Genomic DNA, 19,277 nt, shown 5'->3' with positions numbered 1-19,277 from the left:
ATCTGCATGTGTTTGTGCGTTGCTTCTCCGCCGCGTGTACGTACATATGTATAGACATAATGATTTAATTATTGATGTGCATACAGTAACTGCTTATCATCGGCTTAGGATGACAGTACCCCTTAGTGTTGCTAATATTCGTAACACTGCCCCCCACCTAAGTCTGATCGTCCCGATCAGACAAATCTCCCGATCTAAACGCAGCTAGCATCTCCAAATGTACCACTCTTCTACTCCGTGGTTTCCCATTTGTTTGTATGCGGTAGATGACATCACTGATCCTCTTCACAACTCTGTACGGGCCTTCCAAACTGTACTGATATATGGATATAACAACTTTCCACCGGTGAGGGTTGTATGGCAGTACCAAATCTCCCTTCAAGAAACCTTCCGAATTAAAGTTCCTGTCATGCCAGTGTTTCATTACCCTGGGCCGTTCCCTCACACTCTGTTCTTTGGCCAATGAAGTACTACTTCGCAGAGCTTGATCTTGACTGATTGACTTTGTATCATAAGTATCGTCTTGACGTTTCACAACAGTAGTGTGCGCTGGCTTGAAACCACCCTTGCATTCTTTTTGGAAAATTCGTTCCTTTGTTTTTGTGCGTCCATTTGTTTTTATCAATACCAGTGTTTCTCTCGCAGGTACTTTTGATTTCGCTTTATTTGACCCATTCGATCCATCAACTTTTGCCCGATCTGCTGCCTTTGACTTTTGTGATTTTTGTCGTCGAATCTCTTTCACCAGCACTCGATTACTGTTGAACCCTTTTTCCAAACTGAAGTTAAGTGGCACATCCTGATTCTCATAACGCATGACCCTTCTATGCATATCGATCGTGATGTCATGGTCCACCAAGAAGTCCACTCCCAATATGACTTCATCAACGATCTCCGCCAACACGAATTTGTGTAGAACCATGACCTTCCAAATTAAGACTTCACATATTACTTCTCCCTGGACTTGGTTATACTCTTGCTCTATGTAATGGCTTTACTTTCCTGTTGACCAAATCGGATCGGATTAAAGAATGAGATGTGCCCGTATCTACAGTCAGTACACGCTCCTTGCCATCCACATTTCCTTTGACGGTAAGACTGCTCGATTTCTTTCCAGTTTGCGAGATAGGTATCACACGACATTCAATAGCTGGGGCAAGTTCTCGATCTTTACATTTGAATCGCTCTTGCTTATCTCCTCCAACTTTGCGTTTACGACCAGCCAAGTTGGAACTACCATGACCGGTGCTGCAATGACCCGCAATGTGACTTCGGTTACCGCACATGAAGCACTTCATAACTCCGGCATTTTTTTGTTGTAATCCCTTCAGTGCTTCCAAAATTGTGTCTACCCAGTCTGGCCTTTCCACTTCCACGCGATGAGCTTTGTACGCTGGCTTACTCAAAAGTGAGACTGTTTCCTGAGTCAATGCATGAGATACCGTTTCAGCAAATGTTTGCTTTGGGTTCGCGTATGTGGTTCGCTTCGTTTCGACGTCCTGTATGCCGATTATAAAGCTCTGAATCTTTACCCTTTCAGTGTATTCCACGGGTGCGTCAGCATTTGCAAGATGAGCCAATCCTTCAATGTCCGAAGCAAACTCCTGCATAGTCAAGTTAGATTTTTGGCAGCGGTTTTGCAATTATATTTGGTAGATTTGTTTCCTGCGTTCGCTTCCGTAGCGTCGTTCTACAGCGGCCATCAATGATTCATAGTTGTTCCGCTCTCCTTCGGGAATCGTCTGTAGGATTTCGGCTGCTGGCCCCTTCAATGCTAAGAATAGAGCTGCAACTTTATCTTCAGCATTCCAGTTGTTCACTGCTGCGGTCTTCTGAAACTATAGCTTAAAGACCTGGAAAGGAACAGAACCGTCAAAGGATGCTGTCTTTACCTTTGTATTACTCGCTAAAACTGTTGGGCGACTTATTTGCAACTCCTGTATACGACCTCTCAAAGCTTCTATCTCGGCATCCATTTTGTCCTCGAGCTGTACAATTTTTGTATTCTGTGCTTCTAACTGCGAAGTCATTTGTGCCACCTGCAATGATAAGCGCTCCTCTTGTGCTTCCATCTTGGATGTAATCTGTGTCGACATTTCTGAAATACGAATTTTTTGTGCTTTCAACTGCTCAGTCAACTGAGATGTCATACATGTCTTGTATTCTTCCAGTTGGGATGCCATATATGTCTTCTGTTCCCCCAGTTGCGATGACACCAACAGGATATTTGCGATGACATTTCGGACATTTGTGCCGATATTGCAGCCAATGTCATGTTCAGGTCTGTGTTCGCCATTGTCTGCGGTGTTTCATTTTTCTCCTCCAATTTTGTTGTCTCATCGCCATCAAGATGAAAGACATACTCTTCCACGTCAATTCCTTCTAATTCCATTGCCTCTCGTAGTCGTGCCTGAAGTTCGAGTTTAATGCCGGTTGTATTCAATCCTCGGCTCTCCAACTCCTTCTTCCGTTGCTGGATCTTCAATTCACTTAACTTTGCCATGTCCTTGTTTTCCTCTGGAATTTATTCAACAATTCCTCTTCTGACACCAATTGTGACGAATTTACTGCAATTCCCCTTATTTGCAATCTTCTGCTAACGTTCGAATCACTGAACTGTTGAATAAATAACTCCACTGTTCAATAATGCAAAATGGCCTTTATTAAAGTTCTTCACAATATAACGTACTTCACCACACTACTATTGCTCGCCAGGTGGCTTCTTAAATCAAACTGATTCTCGCGCCTCTACTGTTGCTGCCCTTTATAGTGTTTGGTTTCCTCGTTGACATTTCTAGGCGGTTCTGTTCTAGAATCTACTAGTTGGTTATCTGCTATAAGTTTCACAGCTATAACTACAGATGCACAATTTGTATAGCTTCTCTCACATGCGCGTGTATTTGTGAGCGACACTTTCACAATTGTAATTGCATATCTCTGATAAGATACCTGCATGTGTTTCTGCGTTGCATCTCCGCTGCGTACATATGTGTAGACATAATGATTGAATTATTGATGTGCATACAGTCACTGCTTATCATCGGCTTAGAGATGACAGTACCGCTTAGTGTTGCTAATATTCGTAACAATAAGTTAGACCGCTCATAGAATATGAAGCTATAGTCTGGAACCCGCGTTATCCAGTTCATGCAGATAGGCTAAAATCAATTCAAAATCAGTTTTCAGTTAGTTCCTTAAACGATTTTCAATCAGTTCCTTATAAAATCTTCTTCCTTATAAAAATCGGCTGAAACTTATTAATCTTCCTAGCCTTGCTATTTGTAGAAAGATAAGCAACTTTTAGTTTTCATTTTATGATCAAAGTAGAAAACGGTTTTGTCTCGAGCCCTTTTCTACAAAGCGAAGTTAACTTCGACGCTCTTTCTCTGTTAGCTAAACATTTTAAGACTCTTTTCCTGACACAATATACAACCAATTTTATATTAAATGAGCTTTTCTGCGGTTTGTGTTAAGATTGCAACTCTCACTTACCGCAACTGATAGTTCGGATTGGCTTTTAAGCATTAAACAATGTATTCATTCTTCCCTCAAGAATAAGCAACCTGATGGCATTTTTTATACACTTGGACTAGGTAGGCAATTGAAAAGTGAAGTTCTCTCTCGGCAAAGAAAAATCATGCTCTTCAACTCACTTATTGCACCCGTCCTGTTAATGCTGCAGAAGCACGGACCATGACAACATCAGATGAAGCGACTCTGGGATTGCTCCGGAGAAAAGTTCTTCGAAAGATTTGCAGACCTCTACGCGTTGGCGAGTACCGAAGAAGATTTAATGACGAGCTTTACGAAATTTATGCCGCTATCAACATAATCCAGCGAGTTAAAATGCATCGGCTATGCTAGGTAGGCCATGTTATGCAAATGAAAGATGACGCTCCGGCTACGAAAATATTTCTATCGGAACCCACCTATGGAAGCAGAGAAAGAGGGTGTCGCCCACTCCGCTGGAAGAACCATGTGGAAAACGATTGCAACTTCCTTAATGTCATCAATTAACGCCAGTTCGCAGAGCTAAGAACGTTTAAACGGTTAAGCACCAATTAAGCGTAGGGCCGACGAAACGCGCAAAATCTGGGTGGGTAGTTGGATCGGCGATAAAAGTGGTAGGCATGAGGGATTCTATTATTCTACGAATTAGATGGGACCAATGAGCAATCGACAAGTAATAATGTAATGAAGCTTTGATTGTAATTTTTATCGACTATTTGACATAATTTTAATCGACTATTTCAAATTCTAGGGTGAGTCGTCCCACTCACCATTCCCACGCCTTTCGCCGGCCCTGGTACCTAGTAGTACTTAATCCAACCCCATTAGTGTTTTCCTTAGCTGATGAGTTTAACAATTATCTGTTGCTAAGCAGCGACTCGGCAAACACAAAAATTAAAACCCATTCTTCTTGCTGATGCATCCTCGTGTCGGTTGAATGGGCTTCGTAGAAGTACAATTTAGTCTAGTTGTCAAAGTGGCAAAGTTAAATTTAGTTCACCTTTACCTTCCGGCGGCCTACGTAAGTGTTATATTCCGATTATATGAAGGCTAAATAGGCCACTTGTTTAGATGTAAAACTAATAGGGATTGCTCGTGAGCGATACTTTCTCTACAGGGCACACCAATACGTACATACACATACACGCAAACTCATTTCATTTACGTTTGCATAATAATGAGGGCGCTTAAATAAGCGGAAGTTGAGTTAATTAATGCAACCCCGTAAGATTTTCTTAAACTTAGGGAACTCGTACTTAATTTTGAGGTGGAAAGATTGCGTAAATTTGCAATTATTTATTTTACACATTACAAAAGGAAAATAAATGCGAACATCATGAAGCAATGGGAAAGTGTGAGCTTTAATGGAAAATAAATGCAGATAATAAACTAAAGTGAAGTGTGGTGCAGCAAAATAAATTTAGGTTCGTACTGCGATTAATAGGAACTTACATGCGAACATACATATTTATGTATTAGGGATGCTGCGGAATTGGGCTTATGGGAACATCACGTGCAATCGCAACCATGTAAGGAGGATGTAGAATAAAAATATAATAAAAAAGATCTTAAGTCAGTGGTCAAGGTTGATATTATTACAAAGGAAATAAATAGGCGACTGTTTTTCCGAATATATAAATATATAAAATAAATGTAACGCGCGGGACCTACTTGGTTTATGCCGACTCCGAACGGCACATATTATTGGAAGTCAAACTCAATGATGCCTAATCGTAATCGAAGCTTTATAACATCCCTGATATGCACATCTTCCTCACTGGGAACAATTTGGTATTAAGTAAGACTAAGACATATTGACTTTTTGTATTACATCACAGGTCATTTTGGTTCCGTCCGATTGCGGAAATAGTAACCTCAAATAAATAAGTCTACCCTAATATCATATTCATTCATCATAAATTGGCGCTAAACTGATAATTAATTTTTGACTGTTGCAATAACTCATGCTTTTTTTTTTATTTTTTTTTTAATGGCGACCCGAATCGAGTTCAAGTATTCTTTCAACTGCCTTCCGAAACTCATTAGAGGTCACTCCCTTCTTCTGCTTTAAAATACGGGTGCTGATAGAAATTCCTTCTTAGTCCAAGAGTTTTTATGGGCATTATTCGTTTCACTACGTTTTTATGTGCATAGAGCTTAAAAATTGATCGTTACAACTTTCATTTTCTGTCAACAACAACCAAAATTCCGATCCATGCAGCAGGACAGATATGATGAAGGACTTAAATAAGAACATGATTTTTGTGTGAGAGAGAACTTTATTTGCAATTACCTACCCATTCCAAAGAAGCACTGGTTGGCTTTTGAGGTAGACATTATTTTCGCTCTTGACTGACTGATGTTGACTTCTACAAAGACGAAGTCTTTCACAGTGTCGAAAGTATATCCGTTAACTTTTTTATATCCACCCTAATCTACATCTCACATAAGTAGCCTAATACGCCGCTTTCATTAGATAATGGGAAAACTTATACTTAATTTGAGCTTTCAATTTCTCACTAACGACGCACTTACTCACGAAAAAGTGTAAGCCCACCCAAAATATCCGAATTCAGTTAAGTAATGAGATCGTTATCAAAGGTGGAGATTTAAATATACCCAATAGACATTGGTTTGTTTCACACCTACAAACTAACTTACGAATGACAAGACAGAAATAATGTTAGTTTGCTGAACAAGTTTTACAACTCAATTCGTACAACAGCATAACTAACATTCTCTATAAAAATATATTTAGTACGTAGAAGCGCCTAAAACTATGCCACCAGGTGAAATGAAAAAAGTTTCTCTTCGAACCAAAAACGACGAAATTACATGCATCTTTTTCTCTTAGACAATCTGCAAATGTATTGCAAACACCTTCATATATATTTATTTGCGCTCTAAACATTGACCGGCGCAATTGGCAGGTGGGAATGTAAGGGATATGTTATTTATGTGGAAAAGTTTTTTTTGTGTTTTGTTTTTTGCTTTTCTTATGGAGAGAAAGTATGTTGAATGTTTCAAAGTTATCGATAAGTTGTGCCATAAAATATAGAGGTCGCTGCACATATGCAAAGCTTTGGCAAAGGTACACCCTTTTTTGGGTAAATAAATATTCTTCCATAAGCATTAATTTTGTGGTCTTTTTATGGCTTTTTGTACATTTTTTCTTTATGCGTACTACTTTTTTTCCTAAGTTAAGCAGTTTATTACTTCTTCACTTTTGCCATTTTGTTTCTACCACCACCGCTAAGTTGGATAAAATGCATACTTTTAGGCGCGCTTACAACAATTTGTGAAGTATATACGAGCAATTTATTCTTCCTTATTTCGTTGTTTTTCTCAGCTACCATTTACAGAATTAATTGAAGCATAAAAAATGTTATTGGAAAAGTACTTTTGTGTAAATATTTTACAAACATTAGCAACCAAAATGAAAAAAGCATAAAACAACGGAAGTCTATAACCGGCGTTAATGCAAAATTATGACTACTTTGCATATTTTCAGGCTCTACAGTTCGTTGAGTCCATAGTGATATTAACATCACCATGTCTGCTGTAAGCTGACATGTTCTTGCGCCTAAAAGTTTTCCATAGCAAATGGCGTATTAGTTCAAAACATTCTTATTGACTTAAAAAGAATTATTTACTTTGAGTTCAATGCAATTTGTGAAAACAAATTTTTTTGCATAAAATTTTCACCATTTAGGTACTTAAATTGCTCTTTTTGAGAATGCTGTCCATTTGTTGCTAGCTGCCAAAAGTATATTAAACTTTTCTGTGTATTGCCGATTTCAATTATCAGTAAGATGTAAGGTAAGAAAAAAAAATAAAAATAATTTTATTATTCGACTTGTATTTTAGTCTAGTTTTAGTTAAGCTCGGTTTTTCAGTACATATGCAAGGCGCGATAACGCCGAGCTTCTATTCCGATTTGCGTCGTGCTCCTTTTAATTTGTCTTACAAATTAACGGGACGGGACCTACATGTTTTAAGGCAGACGAGTTTCACTGAGAAGCTTCTCAGCAAAAGTACACTCGGAGTTTTTGCCAAACATTTCGGAGCGCGACGCCGATTATAAAAATTTTATTTTAATAGAAAAAACTTTTTTCTAAATTTTTGATTTCATTTTGCGCGGTGTTGAACCCAGGACCCTCGGTGTGGTAGGCGGCGCATACTACCACCACACCACGGCAAAATATTTAATTGAACACATTCGAAAGTTTTATTATTTGTATTATGTTGCCGCACAAAAAAGCCAAGCCAAAGGCAGCCTTAAACTGTGATTGAAAAAATGCTGTGTAGTTTAACTGGAGTTTATAGTTGGCAAGATGCTAAGTAAAATTGGTTTAAGCTTAGCTAAACCAACTACTGAAAAAACGCGCCCTCCTCTAAGACAGTTGGAATTATCTTCAAAAGCAACCAAAGGGTTTTTAACAGTAAAAGTCAGCTGTACTCCAGAACAATTGCCACAGGAAAATTGCTCCAAAAGGAAGTTTTACTGATGGTAATGGTTTGCTAGTAAGACAGTTTTGTTTCCTTCTGATTATAACACACTGCCGTTTGACACAGACCGAAGTGTCAAATCAGTGTGAAGCAAGCGTAAAAATGATTGGCGTTGCTGCCATCATGAAATTCGAAACGAGAAAGGAGCGAAAATTTAGATATAAGTTGCTGTTGTGGCACATGTTTTTAGACGGATTTGGTATGAGAATGACATTATGCATAAATCCAGTCTATGTGAGGTCTTTATTGACCAGCATGTTGAACCTAGTATGCATACATAATGCATTGTATGGAACCTACTGAAAATTTAATAAAAGTCCAGAATGGGTTATCCAAAGGCGTGTAGTTATATCAACTTTGAGAACCCAATCACAGGAGCAAAATTGCATTCTATAACTCGGGACACAAATCTTTAAAACATAGCAACAGTAAAAAAGTAGTAATAATTTATAGTGACTTAAATGCAGTATACGGACAATTCCAAAATCAAAACAAGTAAGGACGGGACTGTCTTCGGCTATGCCGAAGACTTCATACCTTTCATGAATGGGGCTGAACAATAATCTTATCCCGTTCGTAATCTCCGAATAATCGGATGTATAAGATAAGAAATATCTAGTGAACAGATCTACATACCTAAACGATTTTTAAGATAAATATAAAATAAAAAAGTAAGAAAGGCTAAGTTCGGGTGTAACCGAACATTACATACTCAGTTGAGAGCTGTGGAAACAAAGTAAGGGAAAATCACCATGTTGTAAAAAGAACCTAGGGTAACCCTGGAATGTGTTTGTATGACATGTGTATCAAATGGAAGGTATTAAAGAGTATTTTAAGAGGAAGTGGACCATAGTTCTATAGATGGACGCCATTTAGGGATATCGCCATAAAGGTGGACCAGGCCTGACTCTAGAATTTGTTTGTACAATATGGGTATCAAACGAAAGGTGCTAATAAGTGTTTTAAAACGGAGTGGGCCTTAGTTCTATAGGTGGACGCCTTTTCGGAATATCGTTATAAAAGATGACCAGGGGTGACTCTAGAATGCGTTTGTACAATATGGGTATCAAATGAAAGGTGTTAATGTGTATTTTAAAAGGGCGTGAGCCTTAGTTCTATAGGTGGACGCGTTTTCGAGATATCGCCATAAAGGTGGACCAGGGGTGACTCTAGAATTTGTTTGTACGATATGGGTATCAAATGAAAGGTGTCAATGAGTATTTTAAAAGGGCGTGGTCCTTAGTTCTATAGGTGGACGCCTTTTCGAAATATCGGCATAAAGGTGGACCAGGGATGACTCTAGAATTTGTTTGTACTATATGGGTATCAAATGAAAGGTGTTGATGAGTATTTTGAAAGGGAGTGGGCCTTAGTTCTATAGCTGGACGCCTTTTCGGAATATCGTTATAAAGGTGGACCAGGGGTGACTCTAGAATTTGTTTGTACGATATGGGTATCAAATGAAAGGTGTTAATGAGTATTTTAAAAGGGCGTGCGCCTTAGTCCTATAGGTGGACGCCTTTTCGAAATATCGCCATAAAGGTGGACCAGGGGTGACTCTAGAATTTGTTTGTACGATATGGGTATCAAATGAAAGGTGTTAATGAGTATTTTAAAAAGGAGTGGGCCTTAGTTATATATGTGGACGCCTTTTCGAGATATCGCCATAAACATGGACCAGGGGTGACTCTAGAATTTGTTTGTACTATATGGGTATCAAATAAAAGTTGTTAATGAGTATTTTAAAAGGGCGTGGGCCTTAGTTCCATAGGTGGATGCCCTTTCGAGATATCGCCATAAACGTGGACTAGGGGTGACTCTAGAATTTGTTTGTACGATATGAGTATCAAATGAAAGGTGTTAATGAGTATTTTAAAAGGGCGTGGGCCTTAGTTCTTAACGTGGACGCCTTTTCGAAATATCGCCATAAAGGTGGACCAGGGGCGACTCTAGAATTTGTTTGTACGATATGGGTATCAAATGAAAGGTGTTAATGAGTATTTTAAAAAGGAGTGGGCCTTAGTTCTATACGTGGACGCCTTTTTGAGATATCGCCATAAACGTGGACCAGGGGTGACTCTAGAATGTGTTTGTACGATATGGGTATCAAATTAAAGGTATTAATGAGGGTTTTAAAAGGGAGTGGCCCTTAGTTGTATATGTGAAGGCGTTTTCGAGATATCGGCCAAAATGTGGACCAGGGTGATCCAGAACATCATCTGTCGCGTACCGCTAATTTATATATATGTAATACCACGAAGAGTATTCCTTCCAAAATTCCAAGGGCTTTTTATTTCGCCCTGCAAAACTTTTTCATTTCCTTCTACTTAATATGGTAGGTGTCACACCCATTTTAGCAAGTTTTTTTCTAAAGTTATATTTTGCGTCAATAGACCAATACAATTACCATGTTTCATACCTTTTTTCGTATTTGGTATATAATTATGGCATTTTTTTTTTATTTTTCGTAATTTTCGATATCGAAAAAGTGGGCGTGGTCAGAGTCGGATTTCGGCCATTTTTTACACCAATAAAAAGTGAGTTCAGATAAGTACGTCAACTGAGTTTAGTAAAGATATATCGATTTTTGCTCAAGTTATCGTGTTAACGGCCGAGCGAAAGGACAAACGGTCGACTGTGTATAAAAACCGGGCGTGGCTTCAACCGATTTCGCCCTTTTTCACAGAAACAGTTATCGTCCTAGAATCTAAGCCTCTACCAAATTTCACAAGGATTGGTAAATTTTTGTTCGACTTATGGCATTAAAAGTATCCTAGACAAATTAAATGAAAAAGGGGGGAGCCACGCCCATTTTGAAATTTTCTTTTATTTTTGTATTTTGTTGCACCATATCATTACTGGAGTTGAATGTTGACATAATTTACTTATATACTGTAAAGATATTAACTTTTCTTTTAAAATTTGAATTAAAAAAAAAAAAATTTTTTTAAAGTGGGCGTGGTCGTTCTCCGATTTTGCTAATTTTTATTAAACATGCATATAGTAATAAGTGTAACGTTCCTGCCAAATTTCATCATGATATCTTCAACGACTGCCAAATTACAGCTTGCAAAACTTCTAAATTACCTTCTTTTAAAAGTGGGCGGTGCCACGCCCATTGTCCAAAATTTTACTAGATTCTGCTTCATTGGTTCTACTCACCTCCCAAGTTTCATCGCTTTATCCATATTTGGTAAGGAATTATCGCACTTTTTCGATTTTTCGATATTTTCGATATCGAAAAAGTGGGCGTGGTTATTGTCCGATATCGTTCGTTTTAAATAGCGATCTGAGATGAGTGCCCAGGAACTCACATACCAAATTTCATCAAGATACCTCAAAATTTACTCAAGTTATCGTGTTAACGGACAGAAGGACGGACGGACGGACATGGCTCAATCGAATTTTTTTTCGATACTGATGATTTTGATATATGGAAGTCTATATCTATCTCGATTCCTTTATACCTGTACAACCAACCGTTATCCAATCAAAGTTAATATACTCTGTGAGCTCTGCTCAACTGAGTATAAAAATAGGTAGGTACTTTGTGTGAGGATGCAAAGTTTCAGGTTTTTTGTGGTCTGCGTGTAAAAACTGTGACTACGAATCACGTATTTCAAAAATATATGAAGTAAACGTAACTATTTGATGAAACTTGATGAATTTTGAAGCTTCTATCCGTAAAAAAGGGGCAAAAATGACAGTTTGTATGAAGTATATAATATATATACCACCGATCTCATAAATTTTTTCAGGCCACAATATGTGCAATATGCGAAAGTATATGGTGAAGTTTGAATCCTCAATCTGTTAAATTGGGTAAGATATTACAAAAAACCTCTTTTTCAAAAATTGAGGGACTAGTTTGCATAGAAACAGACAGACGGACAGACGGACATGGCTAAATCAACTCAGCTCTTCAACCTGATTATTTCGGTATACTTAATGGTGGGTCTATCTATTTTCCTTTAAGGACTTACAATTTTCGGTTTCGTGACGAAATTAATATACCATTTCATTTTCATGAAAGGTATAAAGAGCATTTTTGTCGGACGCAAGCACCTTATTCGATCCCCTGGGACTTCTCTCTCCCGCAGTAGTTAAATCAAAAATATGATTCCAGGAGGTTTGGCGCAACAAAGTCGGTTGGGACGACGTTATTCCCGAAGCTATTGAAATGAAGTGGTTGGAACATCGCTCTGAGTTGCAAATTCTTTCAAATTTAAGGGTTAACCGTTGCCTGGGCCTGGCGACAGCTGAGTCGAGCACGGAGTTACACTTATTTTCTCACGCATCCGAGCGTGCTTACGCTGCGGTTGCATACGCCCGGATGGTAAGAAAAGACGGAACGGTTACCGTCGCATTGATATCATCAAAGAGTAAGGTAGCCCCCCTCAAATCAACCACGCTGCCGCGATTGGAGCTATGCGGTGCGCATCTTGCCGCTAAATTGGTGCGGAACATTCAACAGAGTTGGCATGATTTGAATTATCCCATATTTGCATGGACGAACTCGACGATTACGTTGGCGTGGCTGCAGGCAAATCCCAGCAGATGGATGACGTTTATCGCAAACCGAGTTGCTGATATCAAAGAAGTGCTGCCTGCTGAGTGTTGGAACCATGTTCGATCGGGGTCGAATCCCGCAGATTGTGCTTTCAGAGAAGTGGCTCCATCGGAGTTGCTGCATCATCATCTTTGGTGGAACGGTCCAGAGTTCTTAAAAGGCGATGAACCTTTCTGGCATCAAACGTCAACAGAGCAGCATACAACCGAGATGGACATTAGAAACAATGTCACCACGCATGTCACGAGCTCAAGCGAGCATTGGTCAATTATGACGAGGTATTCGTCGTTTTCAAAGTTTCGTCGTATAGTTGCATATGTTTTAAGATTTGCTTACAATGCCCGAGCTGTCTCTCGAATCCACGATGCGAAACGAGTCGGGGCTCCCACCTGCCAAGAGATCTCTGAAGCCGAGCTGCGTTTAATCAGGTATATACAAACGGTCTATTTTTCTAACGAGATCTCTCTTTGCAGTGTTAAAATGGGGTAGAAATTGCGAATAGTTTCTTATCTGAACAATCGGTTGTATGAGATATATACTATATATAAAACCGATCTCTATGATTTTTTCAGACAACAATATATGCTATATACGTAAGCATTCGTTGAAATTTGAAGCCTCTAGCTCTTAAAATAGGGCAGTAATTACGAAAAGTTTCTTATCTGAACAATCGGTTGTGGGGGATATATACTATATATACGACCGATATCATCAATTTTTTCAGGCAACAATATGTGTAATATATGAAAGTATATGGTGAAGTTTGAAGCTTCAGTCTGTTAAATTGAGTAAGATATTACAAAAATCCTCTTTTTCTGAAAAATCGGTTGTATGGAGGATATATGCTATAGTGGTCCGATCCGGCCGGTTCCGACAAATGTCTAATCGGACACCCAAGTACACCTGCTCACCAAATTTTATCAAGATATCTCATAAATTGAGGGACTAGTTTGCATACAAACAGACAGACGGACAGACAGACAGACGGACATGGCTAAATCAACTCAGCTCTTCATTCTGATTATTTCGGTATACTTAATGGTGGGTCTATCTATTTTCCTTTAAGGACTTACAATTTTGGGTTTCGTGACGAAATTAATATACCATTTCATTTTCATGAAAGGTATAAAAAGAAGTATGAGGATTGATATACAATGTCAAGGTGAGTATAACTACACAATTTTTTTTGTGGGTAAATGACAATAACAGGAGTTATTAAGGGTCAAAGTTCATATGAAGCATTTGTTTAAATCTAAATTTCTCTTTAAGTATCGAACCGATTTTCAAAATTTAAAGCTTAAATTAACTTTCTATAGCGTTAACCAACAATTTTATTGAAATAAATGTAATCGACTTTATTGATTTCTATAAGGTTGGTTGGAAGATTTGCTGGACCTTAACAGATGTTTGGAAAATAACCGTTATTTCAATTTATTGAAAAGTGTTAATTTAAACTGTTAAATACAAGTGCAAATTATTATGGCAAATATAAAGTTGTTGCAAATTTATCAAATATTTGAGTGCTGTGAAAGTGGTCCCATAAGTGAGTCAGCCCTGCATACACTGCAAGAGTGGGGATTGATTCCCAGCGAGGGCTATTTGTGTAGTGCAGGCCATGTTCTCAAGTTAATTGAAAATGCTGATAGCGGTGACGGTTACTCTTGGAGGTTAGCTTATATATGCTAGCATGTGATTATGTGTATGTAACAAGTTAATTTTTAAAATTATTTAGGTATTGTGCTCTCAAGAAGGCAAGGGCAAACGTTGATGTAACGTTAAATTCTCGTTAAGAAAGAATACATTTTTCGATAAATCAAAGCTTCCCATTTTCAAAATGGTAGCTTTCGCGTATTTATGGATTAAAACACTACCCTCGATTTCATTATGGATGAGCTGACGATAGCAAAACATACGGCGGTCGATTGGAGCAGCTTTTGTCGCGAGGTCATGTTTGATGGTATGATCATAAATAAGACTAAGATTGGCGGGGACGGGGTGATAGCTGAAATCGACGAAAGTAAGTTTGGTCGTCGGAAGTACCACCGCGGTCATCGGGTAGAATTGGTGTTCGGTGGGGTGAAGTGTGGAACTAACCGACGTTTTATGGTACCTGTGGAGAAAAGGGACAAAGATACTTTGGTGCAAATCATAAAAGAACGGATTTTACCTGGTAGAATATTTGTGTCCGATTTCTGGAAGGTTCGTTGATTTGATAATTATATATTTCATTCATTTATAAATATACATTTATGTATATCGTTTATAGGCATATGATTGCTTACAGGATGAGGGTTATGTACATTTTAAAGTGAGCCACTCGCTCATCTTTAAAGACCCCGAAACTGGCCAGCATACAAATACGATAGAAGGGTTATGGAGGTATGCCCCAATTCCACCGCAAAAAGCAATTCTTTTGCGGCTATTTGGCAAAACTTATTTTTTTGCTGCATTGCAAGGCTACTAATATTAACCCTTTAACAACATTTTTTAAAATGGCTGGGAACCTTTACAACCCATTCAAGCCACGACTTGTAAAGGAGGAAGATGAAGATGTTTATGAGGTCGATATGTCGGCGTGAGTTAAACGTAAGTTACAAAATAAATACTTATTTTTTAAGGGGCTATGTATGTATGAAAGTATTCTGCGCAGAAATACTGTGGATGACGGTGGGGTGCAATAAAGCCATACGCAATAAGGCCATACGGCTTTATTTCCAATCAGTTTGAGAAATAAAGCCATATGGCCTTATTTCCAATTGCTAATGGAAATAAAGCCAGTATGGCCTTATTGCCATTTTCAAAACATGGTTGTGGTAATTTTATTAGGCTGTACCTAAAAACGCCAAAAGAGTGCGTACCGTGGCATGTTGCCACGGTTCAGGCAACCACCCGGACTTGGCATGGCGTAGCCCAAGGATATTTAAATAAGGGCGGCCGAAGGCCGCCAACTCGGAAAGGTGTTCTGCACATAAAGGAAACAAATAACAGGTGTTCTGCGCAGAATTACTGTTAATTTGCCCAAAATTAAGTTTTGGTATACCAGGAACAGGACAGTTGGTATTGCAAGGAAAGCTTAAATTATTTCCCATCTACCAAACTATATTTTCTTATATATAATACAGCACTTAAATTTAAAAAAATTTAGTTTTTAAAAATTTTGATATGTTTTTTAAAAAATTATATTATTTCAGGAAATTCTTTGTAGTTATATACTTAAGTTATACATTAAATGAAAGGTATTGGAAATACCTATCCAATGATGTTGATAATCGGTTCAATACTTTAGAAGTAATTTAGATTTAAAAAAAGCTTATTATGAACTTTGACCTTTAATAACTTTTGTTGTTGTTGTTTGCCCAACAAAAAAAATATATCGTTATGTTTCTTTTATTAATACCTATCGATCTCAATTTTTCGTTTTTTTATATCAGCATTGTCCGTATACTGCACTTGTTCCTTTATAGGTTAGAGGATCGTTAAGCTTACCGAGTCTATACACGATCCCCAAAACTAGCTTGGAACAATCCCCAAAATAGTCCCGAAACAGTACAGAAATTGTTCCAAAACCAATTCCGATCTCCAGATGATCCGATAACGATGAAAACGATGATGAAAACGATAACGAACCAGTTTAGAAATGTCTCTTAAAGTATCCCGAATATAACTACAAAGTGATGCTGGCATAGTTCCGAATTGCTAACGAAATAGTCAAAAGGATGGGGAAGGGATCACGTTTACGATGTGGATATGATTTCAAAACAGTTATGGAACTATCTTGAAAAGGAAACATATGTATTTATATATTAATAGCTTTCAATATATCTATAAGAGATCCCGAAACGACGACAAATACAATCCAAAAAGTGATCCAGTAATAAAGGTATCAAACAAATAACCCGAAATGATCTCAGAATTGCCTAAAAGTGTTTAAAATGAAATCACGAAACAATTGCGAAATTATACGGAAAGCGTCCGGGAATTATTAAAACTATTCGTCAAATAGTCGTAGAATATTTATGAAAACAATAACTTAACTGTTCTCAAAATATCCTGAAACAGCCTTGAAACTATCTGCAAAAGATTCTGTAGTTATTTCTCATACATAAAATATGAAATTTTGCTCGGATTCATGTTTCTGGGAAAAACCTGGGTAGGTATATTGTTTCTGTAGCAAAAGGCAAACTCGAGATATCGAGCCTGAGCAAATGCTCGCTTTTGATGCATGATTTCCCAAAGTCCATATGCATGCCAATGACTGGATTCTTAACAACTTATCGCACATCTACTCGCATGGTTTTGTTAAAGGACCTGTTCTCAATCCAGCACGGGTTTTTCACCATTTTTAAACACAGGTACTTTGATGCAGCGGAATCCCTCAGGAATTTGTCCACAGGCCACGCAATGCAATGCGTTCTAAGTACCTAAGCTAAGAATCTACCTCCCAAAAGACATACAAATCTTCAGCTATGCAAATGCCAATGTAGTAATAGCAGTGACTGTGCCACTGTATCTGCTCCAAGTATTACCTAATGATGCTGGTAGGATTAAGGAATGGTTGACGAATTTTAGCTGAAAATGGCTGGCTCTATATCTACACACACAATAATTTATAAAACTATTTGGAAAATGACCAGCCGCCTGATAGGTTAGAAATGTATTTATTAAAAATAATTGCAGCATAATGTATATTAACTTATAACTACACTGGGCCTCCTTGATGCAGATTTGAAACAAAACTGTATAGGTAACTCCCTTTGTTTCTTGTCCCTCCAACAATAGTAAGCAATTTCTCCCACGAAGGCAATGAAACTCAAGCCCAAGATACAAAAATACTGTATGTGTATCCAAAAAAAATCGTCCATAGTTAGAGGTCTACCCGAATCATGCGGTACACTGAGGTCTCGAAATTTAGCCCTTTTCAACTGCACCATGACGTAAAAACTTAAAGACATCCATTCTTTCAAAATTCCACTACAATGTAGATGCAACGTAAAGTCGTCCAATAAATCATGATATGGTAAGTCGAGGCGCGTTGGCATAGACAATATAGCACCTAGATAGAAACACAGATCTTTGTTGTAAAAGAATATTGGCCTGTCGAAAAAACTTTGCTGGAACTCAAAAACATCCCATCGTGCAGTTGAAACGGGATAAACGTATTTTGTGTTCATGCTTGAACGATACCTTAGCCATACATCATAGTTTGGAATAATGTGAAAAAGGTGCCTGTATCTTATAGTATTTGGAATTCGTGAATGTAATAGTTCCCAATCGTAATTAGAGATTAAGATTTTTAGACCAGATGCTCTTATATCTTCATAAGTACGTGGTAATTGTAAAAACGGTGGGCTTGTTAGAAACGATCTAAAGTGCGCCTGACTGGTTGTGTTTGTGATAATACTCATGCAACATAATAATAATATAATAAATTTTAGTTTCAAGCCCGGTTGAGCTGGTAGAATGAACGATTGTCCCAACATACCACGTATAGCTTGATCATTTAAGAAAATATTGATAAAATTAGATTTCTGGTCAATATTGGTGTACGTGAGTAGTACTGCAAAAAGGGTAATAAACAAAAATATGCAAAGTAGCGTTGGTAAATTCACGATACCAAAGAATATCTCATTTATAGGCATATATCCTGGTAGCGGTATCATGAAACAGTAATCGATCATATGCACTGGGTAAGACATCAATTGTAAATTTTTGCCAGAAAATGGGTATGCTAAACACGCACCTACATCAATTGTATCGTTTTGCACCAAGTCTACTACAGTTTGTGCGAAAATTGTTGTGCCAATCTCGAGCGGATTTTCTATTCTCAATGTAGCATTATGCTTTTGCGCAAAAACTTGCAATAATCTACCTATGTAACCTTCCAATCCTATTGATCCATCGGCTTTATAATACAGCATGGTACGTGGTTCAAGCTGATCCGGATGTGTTAGTATTGGTGCGCCATACATATTAGCAAATTGTGGTTCAAAAATAATATCGGAGGAGTAGAGACTCTTTCGTTTGAATCGTGGAGCATCTAACGTATATTTATTGCAAGTATAATAATTGTGAGTTTGACCAAAATTTTCTTCGATTATAAGCACATTGTACAAATCATTGTTCATGGCATCAGTACAGTAATTTTGTATAATCTCAAGTTTTTTCTTTAATAATTTGGGAAAAATTTAAACAACGTGACATCAGGACGGACAAGGCGACAGCTGTTTCGATTATACCTTGTAAATCTCTTCAAAGCCTTTTCTCCCGGGAGTGGGAGAAAAGGCTTTGAAGAGATTTACAAGGTATAATCGAAACAGCTGTCGCCTTGTCCGTCCTGATGTCACGTTGTTTAAATTTTTCCCAAATTATTAAATAAATTATAAAATTAAAAAAATTGCTTCAAATAAATGTTTTCATACATTTAAAAAAAAAGCAATATGGGCAATCCCCGATTATTAAAAATCAAGTTTTTTCACTTGTGGCGCATAAACCAATAAGCGTGTACGCTTCAATCCACGAAACACATTGAAATTTTGCCAGGCTGTAGCAATATGTGATTCCTTTTGCATACAAAGCAAAATAATAAGTTCTTTTGAAAATTTCGTAGCGTAATTATACTCCAAACGTTTGTTAATGACCACCATAGGAAGTGAAAGTTCTGATAGAACTCTTTCGAAAACACAACCCT

At 37.8% G+C, this 19,277-nt stretch overlaps 1 protein-coding gene across 1 annotated transcript in view; it reads right to left on the bottom strand.

Annotated features, from left to right (window-relative positions):
• The window catches only part of LOC137246077 (uncharacterized), a 45,928-nt gene extending 27,214 nt beyond the window's left edge, over nucleotides 1-18,714 (bottom strand). The window contains 1 exon segment of the mRNA XM_067777175.1: nucleotides 17,466-18,714. Coding sequence (XP_067633276.1) covers nucleotides 17,466-18,714 — 1,249 coding nt within the window.
• Nucleotides 18,715-19,277: the final 563 nt, after the last annotated feature.

Source organism: Eurosta solidaginis, chromosome 3 (assembly GCF_040869045.1).
Source record: "Eurosta solidaginis isolate ZX-2024a chromosome 3, ASM4086904v1, whole genome shotgun sequence".
Taxonomy (NCBI): domain Eukaryota; kingdom Metazoa; phylum Arthropoda; class Insecta; order Diptera; family Tephritidae; genus Eurosta; species Eurosta solidaginis.
The sequence above is the reverse complement of the archived record's forward strand: the minus strand, read 5'-3'. Positions and strand labels throughout refer to the sequence as shown.